The sequence below is a fragment of the Monodon monoceros genome, unplaced genomic scaffold (genome assembly GCF_005190385.1).
Source record: "Monodon monoceros isolate NGI ecotype Baffin Bay Population unplaced genomic scaffold, NGI_Narwhal_1 Super_Scaffold_6, whole genome shotgun sequence".
Lineage (NCBI taxonomy): Eukaryota > Metazoa > Chordata > Mammalia > Artiodactyla > Monodontidae > Monodon > Monodon monoceros.
This window is the reverse complement of record NW_021703783.1, coordinates 9,272,291-9,287,428: the sequence shown is the minus strand read 5'-3', so window position 1 is coordinate 9,287,428 and position 15,138 is coordinate 9,272,291. Positions and strand designations below refer to the sequence as shown.

Sequence of the window (15,138 nt, the reverse complement as noted above, 5' to 3'; positions counted from 1 at the left end):
CATCCCACCTCGCAGACACAGGGAAACAAGATTAGGCTTGGTATTTGGGGCAAAGAATGAGAACAATAAAGTATTCCATCCACAAAACGTCTACAGAGCTGATGCATTTAAGTGGAGGTGCTTTCTTTAATCAAAGTCAAAAGATAAAAAGTGTCTTGTATTTTCTTCCTTTTCTTTCTCCTCCACATATTCTTCCTTATCCTATCAGCCAATGGCTGACCAGACAAAATGAGCCAGATGTTTATGTCACATGGCCCTGGTATTTTGTGGTTCAGAGTTGTTAAAAAATAGAAGAGACCCTGCAGTACTTTTTTTTTAATTTATTTTTTAAAGTTGGATTGTAACAAGTAAAATTTCATTTACTTTACATTTATTTATATATGTATTTTAGGTCTCAGTTTAAACCAAAAAAGACTAGATGATTACAAAGCTCCATTCTGTCCTTAATGTTCTGTGAGTTTACCCCAGTGGGTGGAAATTCAGTGAGACTACCTCTTACAAACTCTTGTTATCGAGATTAGTTTTTTTTTAAATCCCCCCAAATAATGACAAATTAAGAGTGTTAATCAAATCACAATGGAGAGAGCTCTGAAGTCTCATGACCTATGATAATTCAGCTACATTTTCTCAGCATGTGGATAATTCATTTTATTTTATTTTATTTTTTTAGTTTAATATTTAGGATTCCTGTTGTCTCACTTGATCCTGAATTTGGAAGAAACTGGATGTAACGCACAGACTGATGAAGATTTGCATAAGTCCCAGCAGTATGGGAACAACATTCACCATACCTCACGTTTACCTGCCAAGCACAGGGAGGCAGGCTGTTGGGGGGAATAGGAAAATGACTCCAGTCTCCTTATCAGGCACATGACGAGGTGCATCACAAATGTGGATTCATGTAGCCTCCAAACAGGAGTTCAGGAAAGCTAACGGGGAGCAGGGTTCTGAGGAGAGCAATTCCCCTCCCTGGCTCCAGGTGCCCACAGACCATCAGAGGAAGGGGCAGGGTCGCATCCTTTGAGGTGGAATTCAAATTTCTCCTTTCCTTCTAATCTTCAGTGAAATCATTAGTGCCACCAGCCTGCTGCCCAAAGTCCATCAGCACATCCTGCTCAGGTACACTTCCCTGTGGACCTTCCGTCACAGGTTTCCCCAGGGTGCCTGGGACCAATGAATGCCCTGGGCCAGAGTTCTCAGCAAGGGCAGTTTCATCCAGGGGGACCTCCACCAAGCATGTGGGGAGCAGGGTCATTTGCCAGATAAGGTTGGCACTCTTGGCTCTCCTGGTGGGCACAGTGCTTCCCTTCTCCCTCCAGCCTTGCTGCTACCTGCCAAACTTGCTTTGAAGCAACAGAAGCAAGATCTGTTGGAGCTGCTGGACCAGGATCAGCTTCAAGGTTATTCTCCTTATAAAAACCACACGTAACAGAAGCAAAGAATTCGACTTTTAGAGTAGAAGGAATGGGACGTTGGGAGACCTAACCCAAGCCCCTCACTGTTTAGAAGAGCAAATTATGTCCAAGAGAGGTCAATGTAGGGGTAAACAAAAATGCCTTCTGCCAACCAGTCCAACATTCTTCAAATTTGCCGTGCTGCTGGCATGATGCATTCACTGGAGTGAAAAAATCCTCACTGTGTTGGGAAGAATATGAAAAGAATAAACAATTCCCCATTGCTTAGTGAACCTGCTAATTCATCTGGAGCAGAGACGACCTTAGGGGGGCCCTGATTAGACAGCCATGGAAACGAACCAGCTTGGTGCCACTGTTTTGCAGAACGACCGCTTGGTGGCACTGTGGCCAGTAGGCAGACCCCACCAGTTCTTCACAGGGCCCGGCACACTGGCGATTTGGGGGAAAGTCCTCGTTGCATAGCAACAAGACAGTGAAAATTGCTGAGCACCCAGAGCAGCAGCTGCAGATTAACTAATCAGTGTGTTCAAAACACAAAGCATCTCAACATAGGAGGGAATTCCAAAATAATTAATACCCTTTACAGACATGAAATCACTAGTCAAAATATTATTTTAAACCCATTTTACAAATGGTAGCATTTTCGAAAAACCCCATCTCACCAAACACGCAGTTGTGCCACCCACACTTACCAGGGCCTCTCTCTTTTCTCCTTTTATTATTTGACTCTCAGAATTTATGGATTCCATAGCAGTGTAATCTAGACTTTCCCTAAAAGTAAATGTTCCTGTGTTCCTGGTAGGTAGGCAGTTAAATTTATTTTAGGTTAAATTTATTTTTGGCCCGTCTCATTTCCCTCAGACCCTCTTTAATTTTTTGAGCCCCTACCTACAATCTGGGCCATTCTGAATTGTTTGCTCAACACTTCTGTTCAAAAGCTCTGTCTTCTTTCTCAGGAGAAGCCTCCTTATTATTTTTTTTAATTGAAGCATAGTTGATTTATAATGTTGTGTTAGTTTCAGGTGTAAACTGGACACCTGAAGGTAAAAGTATATATTCTTTTTTAGATTCTTTTCCATTATCGGATAGGTTATTACAAGATGTTGAATATAGTTCCCTGTGCTATACAGTAGGTCCTTGTTGTTTATTTATTTTATATATAGTAGTGTGTATCTGTTAATTCCAAAGTCCTAATTTATCCCTCCCCCTCCTTTCCCCTTTGGTAACCATGAGTTTGTTTTCTATGTCTGTTAATCTGTTTCTGTTTTTTTTTTAATTTTTTATTTTATATTGGAGTATAGTTGATTTACAATGTTGTGTTTCTGCTGTACAGCAGAGTGAAACAGTTATACATATACAAATATCTATTCTTTTTCAGATTCTTTTCCCATATAGGTTATTACAGAATACTGAGTAGAGTTCCCTGTGCTATACAGTAGGACTTTGTTGTTTATCTATTTTGTATATAGTAGTTTGCATCTGCTAATCCCAAACTCCTAATTTATCCCTCCCCACATTTCCCCTTTGGTAAGCATAAATTTGTTTTCTATGTCTGTGAGTCTGTTTCTGTTTTGTAAATGAGTTCATTTGTACCATTTTTTTAGACTCCACATGTAAGTGATATATTTGTCTTTTTCTGTCTGACTTACTAGAAGAAGCCTCTTTAAAAGTGTTGCTTTTTAAAAACTCTCATCAACCCTAATTGAGTTATACAATTAGGATTCACCTATAATTTGAAGAATGTGTGATTTTAACTCTGCAGGAAAATGACCCCCAGAAATGCTGGGTGTGTGTATCTGGTTTCAGGGTTATGATGCAGGTCTGGAAGCTTGAGAACATCATCTGGTTTTCAGTGGCAGACAGTCAATATAGCAGTTTCAGCTGTTTGCCCACAACAGCTAGATATGGGGAATGAAAACTATAAGGGAATTCTGAATGAATCCTCTCTATTCTGCTTCCCTGCAATACCTTCCAAAGAGTGCTCTGTTTTAGGAGACTATATTCTGCTAGTAGGACCCTGAATGTGCTACGCGGACCATGGCATGGATACCTGGGCAGCAAAAGATCTGTGAAGAGTTTTATGGTGGAGAGGGTGGGAAGCACAGTGTCTGAGAAGAATGGATTTATACTCTATTCATCAGTCCAGACTCATTAAAATCCTGGGCTGATTCTCCAGGTAGATGGACTATATATACTTGAATGACCCTTTAAAAATTAGTGAAAACTGGGTACAAGACTCCAGTGACACCTCCAGCCAACAGAGTTTTCCTTAATCACAAGTGTGATGGTTGTTTTCAAGGGCTCTGGAATCAACTTCTGCGTTGAAGCTCAGGTTCTGCTTACCACCTGTTTAACCAGCAAATTCTCAAACCCCAGCTTCTCTATTTTTAAAATGGGGAAGATAACATGCCTACCTGTATTAGGGTTCTTCAGGAAGAGCAGAACCAATAGGACATAGATGACAGATAGATAGGTGGATAGATGACAGTATTTTAAGAAATTGGTTCTTGCAATTAAGGGGGTCAGCCAGCTTGAAGTTTGTAGGGTGGGTGGCAGGCTGGAAACTCAGGTAGTTGCTGCAGTCTTCAGTTTGAAATCTAGGGCAGGCCAGCAGGCAGGATTTGATGCTACAGTCTTGAGGCAGAATTTCTTCTTAGGGAAACCTCATTTTTGTTTGCTCTTAAGGCCTTTAACCGATTAGATAACCATATTATCAAGGATAATCTTAAAGTCAGTTGGTTGTAGCTGTTGAGCACATCTACAAAATACCTTCACTGCAACACCTAGGTTAGTGTTGATTAAATAACTTGGTATTCTACCGTAGCTGAAATGTAAGACTATCATACCACCTTATAGGATTGTAATAAAATGAGCCCAGACCCATGTAAATCATTCATTCAGTGCATTACCAAACACATGGGAAGCCCTCAAAAAAGGTTTTCTATTGTTGTTATTTAAATTTAGTTGTTGCTAACCCAATGGATTTTTCCATTTTCAAGTTCTTCAGCACCTATTGCTATGTGCTAACTAGTAGAAACAGTTTTTTAATACCATTCTCAAATTGTGGCATCGTTTTCCTTCTTTAGCTTTTTTTCTTTTTCTTTTCTTTTTTAGTTCTGCTAATATTTTGCAGACTCAGGGGGAAGGAACAACTGGGAACAGGAACTTGAATGGGAGGTAGGTGACAGAGCTACTTCTATTCACTCACTCCAAAGGGGATTTTTTTGAACTATTAAGAAGGCATGGTCTAAATTCAGGATATGAAAACACTTGAGAATGCAGCCTTTTACCGTCATTCTTGTGCTGCGATTTCCACATATACAATAGAAAGAACTGATGGAGGAAAATCAGTTTCAACTGTTAATTTAACCATTCTAGTCAAGTGTAAGAAAAACCAGTGAAACGGGACTTAAGTCACTCTTGGCCATAGTTAATTGTAGGCAACTCTGTAGCTAAAAACATGTAACCATTATATATTTTCAGTTGAACCATAAGTGAATTGTACTGTAACTCGAAACAAATCTAAGTGAAAAGTGAAATTGAAGTCAAGATAGGTTTTTTTTGTTGTTTTTTTTAAAGCTATTTGATAATTGGAGTGAAAGGGCAAAGAAACACAATGAAAATCCAGACTCAAACTTACAAACACAAATATTGTAAGGAACTTTTAAGTTTATTTTGAAGAAAAATTTAAACCAGCTAAATGGTTTATGGCTTTTTTGTTTTTTTAAGAAAAGATATGTGAGTATACTGTTTGGAGGACAAAGGGGGAAAAACACTGCCTATATTTATCCGTTTTGTGGTTTAAAGAAACCCTCAACTAAAACAGGCCACATATTAAAACTCAATGTAATTTCATAGACTAGGTAGAGGTCTCCAATAGCACCTGCTTCCGTTTTTTGGTTTATATGAGCTGTCACACCTTGTGGAAGGTGAAAGTGAGACCTTGCCCTTTGGCAGCTAAGATCTCCCGCAGGCTGGATGCACGCAGGCTGGGTGGAGCAGCATTCATCACCTGGCCTCAGGAAACTGCTAGTGATCTTAGTGGTATTATCCCAACCTGGCTCCACCTGTCCCAGAACTGACCCCACAGACTAAGGTTGACTCTCCACTCCCTAGTCACCCTCACGTTTATTCAGGAGACTGAAGTATATTAACCAGAGGCCAGTGTATTGATTTTCAAGGGGGTATATTCCTTTCCAATGACCAGAATGCTTAGATGACTTATTCAGGGCACATTCTTATTGATTTTGGAATAATTGGGAATCTGGAAGTATAATCTGGAAGTTGCTTGGTGAACATGGGATCTGACAAAAAGGAGTATGGTTATTTTTTTGTTTGTTACTATTTGGAAGATATTTTAAACTAGTTTATTTTTATAAGTTGAATATGAAATCTATATTTCACATGGAAAAAAAATGGAACAATTGTATTAGTTATCTATTATTGCATATTACCCCAAAATTTGACAGATTATAATAACCCACATTTTTTAAAATCTCATTAACTTCTGTGAGCAGGAATCTGGATACAGCTTAACTGTGTCCTCAGGCTGCAATCACAGGGTTAGGGTCAGGGTCTCATCTGAAGGTTCAGTGGAGGTAGCATCTGCTTCCAGGATCACGTGGTTGTTGTTGGAATTCATTTCCTTAGGGGCCTGAGGTTTGAGGGGCATTATTATTTACTTTTTGTCATTAACCCTATACCTTCTTTTCCTGTGGTATCGGCAAGCATGGTGTTCATTCCACTGAAGTGGGAAAACCCAGAACTCAGTGTGGGCTTTTGGCCTGCCGGTTCTGGGTTATCCAAGGCTACCTAGTGGAGGCACGGGAGTCGTCATTTCTAGCCTGCTGACTTGACCAGGTTCGGGGCAGTAAAGTTCGGGGCTTGTCAGGCACTGTTTGCCTCTCAGGAAAGGGGCACTGAGGCATGGCAGGATTGAATTGGGTTCTGTTGGATCTCAGGAGATTTTTCCTGCTCAAATACTTATCTAACTGCAGAGTCAAAATGGCCTATAAGCCAAAGCTGACTGTCCAGCTGCAGCCCAACCCCCAGCCCGGGAGTGTTGGAAGCACTGTGTCACAAAGCAATAGGTAAGTTAGTTGTACCCACTCTGACCCCAAGGCTTGCTTTAAGAATTCAGCTGATCTGCCTCCCGGTCATTTCTAGAGTTCACCTGGGTAGTTCTCTGCAACCCATAACCGTTTCTGAGTCACGATCACCATCTATCTGTCTTGTGAAGTAATCTGAATTTGACATGGATGCCTCCAAACTTCCTAGAGACTTACAAAGAGTCCTTCCAGCTCCATGTGTCCTCCAGTCAGATACGTGGGGCCTCAAATGTGGCTGCTCGGGTCAGGGCCATGCTGGCCTACACCAGGCCTTTACAGTGGTCTGCTGGAAACCAACTCTCTGGCAGGGGAGGGAAATCCCTGATTGGTAGCATGTACTGCTTTCTGTGGTGTCAGTATTCCCATCACTGCTGATTAAAAGCTACCAATCTGATGTCACTCAGCATGGAGCTGGGATAGATGCACATGATTGGCTTTCCTCTGGGGCCAGCAATAGACCAGCTGCAGCACACTGCCGTTTTGCACGTTTTATGAAAGGCACCCTCCAGGTAGAGGGATTAAGAAAGGCTCCTCTCCGGGCAGACCTGCACCACACGTGTGACCTGGTGAGCAATGGCAGGCACCCTTTCCTCCTCACGTGGCTTGTTGAAAGGAACGTGAGGTCGATTTTAGGCCTCCTCAACTGGGTGCCTTTGTGCAATGCACATTCAGCACAACCTCACACAGCAGTCCCGCTGCGATTCATGATACTGTGTAATTAAGTAAAATGGATGGGATAAGGGAGGAGTGAGCCAGGTTACCTAGCAGCCTGAACACCTGCTTTATGCAGGTGATAGGATTACCGCCGGGTGGAGCATTAACTTCTTAAAATTAATCTAGTTAACAGAAGGCTATTATTGCTAAGAAGAGCCCCCAACTATACACCATTCCAGGGACAGACATAATGATATAGCTAAAAAGACTTCAGAAACATGAGGCCTGCAACGCTACATGTTTAGATTCCAGACCATTACATATATTTATCATTAGTGATTTAAATCTTAATAGTCAAACCCAGGCACACATGAATATTTAAAATTTAATGTAATTCTTTACTACTTTAGAAGCAGTTTCCCATAACTCTATTTAGCCTACCAATTACTCTGGAAAGTTATCCTCCCACTTCTTTACATATGAGGAAATAAGCCGAGAGAGTACATAATTCAAGGCGACGCAAAAAATGGATTCAAGACCAGTTCTGCCTAAATCTCATAATCTTTTTACTATGCTTATACAGACATACTTCAGTATTGTGAGAAAGACAACCTGAAATGGCTCCGGTGAAGATATTTTATTTTTCATAAAAATATAATTGTACAATGCTCTTCAGAGAAAGAAAAATTCCTTCAATGCCCCAAAATACCATGTGATTTAGTAGTAATTTTCCTCTCTTTTAAAACTAAAAATGTAATTGATAATGTGCAACTGATTTCTTGTGAAACATCGCATTTACGTTTTTAAATTTTATTTGCCTTTATTTTAACTAAGTCCAGTTTAAACCTATGCTTTTTGGAACAACCCAAATCAAGCCTACCAATTCAAAGATGATAAAATAAAATGCTAAATGGTGATGCTGATAAATACTGTCAGTCAGCTGGTAAACAGTGATATGAATTTGCTGCAGCATGAAAGATCCTGATTTAGATACATTAGAAAGATTTTAGATAAAATAGAAAAAAATTTAAGAACTTCAACTATATCCTAAAACTTGATCTAGTCAAACTTATTTCATATTATACTCAGTTGCTCTAATATACAACGGATCTATGCTAAACTAACAACAGAATATGACTGGTCTAAATACGTAAATTTATTTTCCCCCTTACCTTCCTTTCTTTGGGAAAAGGAAAAAGGAAATATTACTCTGTGTACTCAGAGAGCAAGGAGAACAGCAGAACAGATGAAGGGGGACTGAGCTCGCTGACTCTTCCACCCGCTTCTGTTCTCTCTCAGCCGGTATGTTGTCCTTATAGGTGAGTGAGAGATGCTAGGATTTCAGCATGCTGCTCCTTAACTGGAATGGGGCAAGTGCTCCAGCTGTTTTAATCAGTGACGTTTATTAACATGCTTCAAGTGGCCAAAGCGTGCAACCAGCACAATACCCAAAGCAATCAGAACATTCCTTTTTAAGACCAAGAATTTTTCTCTCGGTTTGATCTACTCCAAAATACCAAATAGATAGGTTTAGGATTAAACTGAAATAAACTGTAATTTACTTTCACCCAAAATTACACATCGGCTACCTGAGGACAAAGTCACTGCTCTTGTAAAGATACCGAAGGGAAGGGGAGTAGCTCAAATGAGCCTAAAATTTAAAATCACAACCAGAGAAGAAACACTTCAAGCACAATGGGGACATTCCATTGAAGAGCCACATTCATTTGGAATGTTTGTTTTGAAAACAACTCTTTGGGGGAATTCAAAAGGTACTGAACAAAGCAACGTAGAGTAAGTCTTGGGCTGTTTTGCAAAATAAAAATATACATTTGAGTAGACCAGATGGCAAAAACATACCCATTACAATCTGAACACTATATTTAAAAAACTTAAATTCTGAAGGCCTGAACATTAACAATCTTTAATCTATCTATATTTGTGATCCTAAAAAGACATTAAGTACTCTTAAACCCCCAGTCCTCCAAAACACAGAGAGGCCCAACAGACTGGGCTAGTGGTATATCAGTTGTCACACAGTACTAGACTAGAGAGCTGAGTCTGCGACCTAAGCACAAGAGATCTTCAGGAACTCAGGCCTAGGGGAAGCACTTAATTCAAATGCATGGCCTCAGAGAAGGAGGGAGGTACCTCATCACCTGAAACTATGTGGTCCATCTCATGTTCCCCCTCACAGTCAAGCTAGACTATGATGCCTCCTCTTAAACTGCCTCGTAACAAAACACATATTGTTTGGAAGCCAAATGTTTGCTTCACTAGAGCAAAGAGCAATTACAATTTAGCAGCAAGAGAGGACACAACTCCTGATTTAAGGATGGGAAAGAGAAGAGAGAGTGTTAAAGTGTCCCAGTGGGGACATCAAAAGATTCCCAGATCTGAGTGTATCATATTGAGTGTGACTCCTCAACCATCACTCCATTTGGTAGCCAGAAAGAAAGCAAAGGTAGTTGTGGTGGGAACTGGAGGGAACTCCTCTGCCTTCTGCTCCTTCTGCCAGGCCCCCTGGCGACTCTGGCTTCAGTGCTTCACTCCAGAGTGGAGGCATGGCCAGGGCTGAATCGGATGCACACCCACAGTGTGTTTCTCTCTGGCTCAGAATACATTCATAAGGAAACTCAAATCAGGGAAGAAACTAAGTGTTCTGGTTATGGCTACCGCCATTAGATCCACCAGCAATGTGTCCCTCATTTCGTTCCAGATCTCTTGAGGCAGAAACTCCATCTCAGCAGCTAATTTCATCCTATTTTCTTTAGAAAAATTCTCCAAATTAGGTGATTACACAACGAAATGTGTGTGAACATTCACTCCTGCCCTCCCCATATACATATATAGACATACAATAGAAACACACTGTATGGGTTGTCAAGACGATGTATGTTACTGAAATGCCTAACAGGTTACTTCTTATTTAAAAATAAAGTTTGACTAATTATTCTCCAAGTACAGATTAGGCCCTAGCAAACCTGTATAAATACAGTTAGAAAAGACAGCAACAAAAGTTTTAAATAGAGGCTATCTTAAGGGCTTTCTTGATGGATTTTGTTAATGTGTACATTATTTAAAACGGGCATATCATTATGGATTATAAAAATAGAAATGTATATATTTGTTAATACATATTCACAGCTTATGCTGGAATGGCTCACAGGAGAAACGGTTCATGCAGAAAATAAACATTACTCAAGTAAATATAAAGAAATAAGATTAGGTCCATAAAGGCTGAGAACTTATAGTCAGTAATCAGCCCATTTGGTTTCTCTTTGTAGGGCAATCAAAAACATGAAAGGAAGTGACACCTAAACACACATACACATACAATTACATGAATTACATGGAAAGAATATAAATTAACCAATAAAGCAATGTGGAATTGAGGTGCAAAAAATATAATCTTCACTCATTCTCTCTACTGTACTTTCAAGCATTGCAACATGTTAAATGCCATGGGTGGCAATACCAACCAGAACAGGTCTGAATGTTTGTAAATTTTCTAAGTGTTGAAAACTAAAGCAAAATCCTTTGAGATCTATGATCACACATTTTGGTAGAAATTGCAAATTTACAGAGATGACTGAGCAGTAGGTAGTAAATGGAGCCAAGAAGTACAATCTTGCCTATTCATCCTCCAATAAGAATCAGAATATTGGCTTCAATCACTGACTCATCATTTTATATGCTCTTCACCCTGAAAAATAAAGTTACCAATGTAAGAATGCTTTTTTTTTTTTTTAATAAATTTATTTATTTATTTGGGGCTGCGTTGGGTCTTCGTTGCTATGCGCGGGCTTTCTCTAGTTGCGGTGAGCGGGGCCTACTCTTCCTTGCAGTACGCAGGCTACTCATCGCAGTGGCTTCTCTTGTTGCGGAGCATGGGCTCCAGGTGCGCGGGCTTCAGTAGTGGCACGCAGGCTCAGTAGTTGTGGCGCACGGGCTTAGTTGCTCCGTGGCATGTGGGATCTTGCCGGACCAGGGCTCGAACCCGTGTCCCCTGCACTGGCAGGTGGATTCTTAACCACTGCACCACCAGGCACAGGGAAGTCTCAAGAATGCTTTTAAAGTCAATGAAGTTCGGTTAATCTGTTTTAAAATGCATGCTTTTTTTTTTTTTAATTTAGTATCTACGGGAAGGCTATTTTCAAATACAGACTGAAAGAAAACTGTTTTGGCTTTTTTTCATTAATTGAATTTAGATTAAGGCAAATGTTACCTCATCTAATAACAGCTATAAAAAGCCAATCCTTCAGTTTTATAAAAAATTTTTTAAAAGATAAAAAGTTTGTAACATTTCCTTATAACTATTTTCAAGTGCTCCCAAAGCAATCACAATGATGAAGAAATCAACATATGGCATCTTCATTCTAAAACCTTAACAGTCTCTCCAACAAATGGTGCTGAGACAACTGTATATTCACATGCAAAAGAATTAAGCTGGACTTCTATCTCTCACCATATAGAAAAATTAATAGATCAATGATCTAAGTATAAGGCCTAAAACCATAAAACTCTTAGGAGACAACATAGGGCAAATCTTCATGACCTTTGATTTGGCAATGGATTGTTAGATATGGTACCCAAAGCATGAACAACAAAATTAAAAATGGTCTTCCTCAAAATTAAAGTCTTTTGTACGCCAAAGGACACTATCAAGAAAGCGAAAAAACCTACAGAATGGGAGAAATATGTGTAATCATATATCTGATAAAGGTCTAGAATCCAGAATATATAAAGAACTCTTACAATTCAACAACATAATGAAAGACAATTAAAACACGGGCAAGGAACATAAAGAGACATTTTTTCAAAGAAGACATACAGATGGCCAACAAGCACATGAAAAGTTGCTCAATGTCATTAGGGAAATGTAAATCAAAACCACAATCAGATGCCACTTCACTAGGAAGGCTACAGTTTTCAAAAATGGAAAATAAAAAGTGTTGGCAAGACACAGAGAAATGGGAAACTTCATATACTATGGTGGTAATGTAAAATATTTCAGCCACTGTGGAAAACAATTTGTGGTTCCTCTAAAAGTTAAATATAGGCACTTCCCTGGTGGTCAAGTGGGTAAGACTCCGTGCTCCCAATGCAGTGGGCCTGGGTTTGATCCCTGGTCAGGGAACCAGATCCCACATACATGATGAAACTAAGAAGTCAGCATGCCGCAACTAAGACCCGGCATAGCCGAAATAAAAATAAATAAATAAATAAATATTTTAAAAAATAAATAAAAGTTAAATATAGAATTACCATATGACCCGGCAATTCCACTTCTAGGTATATACCCAAAACAACTGAAAACAGGTACTCAAATACATACTTGTACATGCATGTTTATAGTAGCACTGTTCACAACAGCAAAAGGTAGAAACAAATATCCATCAGTGGATAAATGGATAACAAGTTGTGGTATACATACACAATGGAATATTATGCAGTCATAAAATGGAATGAAGTACTGATACAGGCTACAAGGTGGATGAACCTTGAAAACATTAGGCTAGGTCAAAGAAGCCAGACACAGAAAGTCACACAGTGTGATTCCATTTATACGAAATATGCAGAGGAGGTAAATCCATAGAGACAGAATGCAGATTCATAGTTAACAGGGGCTGGAGGGAGGGGGTAACAGCGAGCAACCTGCTAATGCATTTGGAGTTTTCTTTTGGGGTGATAAAATGTTTTCTAACCAGACGGAGGTGGTAGTTGTACAACACTGTGAAGGTACTAAATTCCTCTGAATTGTGACTTTAAAATGATTAATTTTATGTTATGTGAATTTCTCCTTAATTAAAAAAAAATCCTTATAGGTGATGGGCTACTGTACTAGATAGAGCCTGAACTAGGTGAGGACAGGTTCTACCATTATAGCTGTGTGACCTTGGGCACCTTACCAAGCAGCACCTGTGCTATTTCTTCATCTATAAAATAAAAAGTACAATTATACTTCACACAATTACTGGAGGAAATAATTATGACAAACATAAGTGAAAATACTTTGTAAATCAAAATCAAAGGTATTGTTATTATTAACAGTAACTAGGGAATTCCCTGGCAGTCCGGGGGTTAGGACTTGGCGCTTTCACTGCCGAGGGTGCAGGTTCAATCCCTGGTCCGGGACCTAAGATCCTGCAAGCCGTGCAGTGCAGCCAAAACAATAACTAGACTGGTACACTCTCACTTATTGACTGAGTCGACTTTAAAACTTTTCCATGAATTTATCAGTTGCTCTCTATAGACCCCATGTATAACGCATTTCAGTATTTAGAATCTAACGCCAGTTCACTTGCTTATTGGTGTATTACAAATGACATCAACATTTTATTTTATTTGAAGACACAGCAAGGAAAGTGGTCAACAGAAAGCCTCCTTTAAGTCACTCTTCTACAGATAAACTCTCCCATGTACTGTACTCACAGGAATTGCTGTTAGCGTCTGTCTTCCCAGCTTTCAGGTGCCTGCTTGAGTTCTGCTGAGATTTGTTCTGCTCTTCTCCAGTGAGTAGGGCCTTTATTTCAGAAGGGATTTTCCCTTGGTCCATTGCCATGCACCACTGCTTGTACTGAAATATGTAAAATATATTTAAATAAAATTTTACTAGTCAGAGTTCAGCAACCACAGGTGGAAATCCTAGACATAAGAACTCCCGTAACTAGAGGTCAAATTGGCTGCTGGGAATCCCACCTTCTGTTGTACTCCTGTTGATAACCTAGGACATGGACGAGGCCTGCTATCTTCAGAAGAGGGTGAAAAACTACTGCTGAATCTTCTTGTGATGTGCTGGAGTAGTGCTCAGATTAAAAAGGGCCCTCTGGCTGAAAGAATATCTCCCCATGGAGTGCCATTCGTTAGGATTCATCTCTTTTTGCTGACTGTCACATTATTATGTCTACTCCTAAAATAAATAATTTTGTAACTTCCTTTCTCTATTTCATAAATATTCACTAAACACCTACTTTCTACCAGAGTGTGTACTATGGACTTTGGGGGTATAAAAGATGAATCAGTCCAAAGATTATGTCCTCCAGTGGCTTACAGGGCAGAAGGTGAGAAATAATTTACAAGCCAAATTCAACGTATTAAAAGCAAGTCTACTGAATAGTGTACATCTGGACTCTCTCCATGACCCGACTTAATTTTCTTACCTTCTAAAAAGCTGGGGGTAGCCTGTCCCAGTTTTGTAATGATCATGTTAGTATTCTCTCTCTCTTTTCCAACCTGTCACCTCCTCCCCTGAGCTCACAGTACTAATGGGTTTCTATTCCCTTTTACCTATTCTCTTGTATATGTCTACAGCTACTACCTAAAGTCTGAATGAATGAATGAACAAAACCAGGCCAAATGGTATCACACTATGCGTATTACTACATACTGTTATACTGCTTTTTCCATTTAGCAATATCTTGTAAGTGTCTTTCTACATCAGTAAATATACATGTGCATTGTGATTTTCATGGGCTGCAATGTAGTCCAACACGTGAATGTAGTATAATTTAACCAATCCCCTACTGCTGAACATTTTGGTTATTTTCGATTTTTTTTCCTGTCATAAACAATCCCTTAAAGAAATAGTCACTTTCCACTCCCACCAGCAATGTATGAAAATGCTTATTTGCCTATGTGCTGGCTAACAGATGAATATGCTTTCCCACGTTCGTCAACTGGATAGCTAAAAAATGGTATCTTCATGTTTTAATATAGCTTAGGTTGATTGTTTCATGCGTTTATTGACAGACTTTCTTACCATTTCCAGTTCCTCTCTGAGGGCACAAATGGCTCTTTCCCGACTGGATACCAACTCTTCCAAATACTGATATCTCAGTTTTTTTCTGGCCCGGCATTCTCTTGCACTCTGCCGGCTCCTCTCGAGTTTTGCCTTCAAGTCAATTTTGGCTGGCTTTCGACCACGTTTGCCAGGCTTCTTCACTTTACCTCCAACCACC

At 39.7% G+C, this 15,138-nt stretch overlaps 1 protein-coding gene across 5 annotated transcripts in view; it reads right to left on the bottom strand.

The window, feature by feature from the left end:
* CREBL2 (cAMP responsive element binding protein like 2) overlaps positions 1-15,138 on the bottom strand; it is a 58,575-nt gene that overhangs the window by 18,591 nt on the left and 24,846 nt on the right. For 3 of the 5 annotated variants that reach the window (XM_029204759.1, XM_029204757.1, XM_029204758.1), the window contains exons 2-3: positions 14,940-15,137; positions 13,613-13,757 (exon numbers count right to left, since the gene is read on the bottom strand). In XM_029204759.1, coding sequence (XP_029060592.1) covers positions 13,613-13,757; positions 14,940-15,137 — 343 coding nt within the window. Of the gene's footprint in view, positions 1-7,474; positions 10,884-13,612; positions 13,758-14,939; position 15,138 lie in introns of those variants that run through there. The other 2 variants (XM_029204760.1, XM_029204762.1) reach the window with 2 other exon arrangements.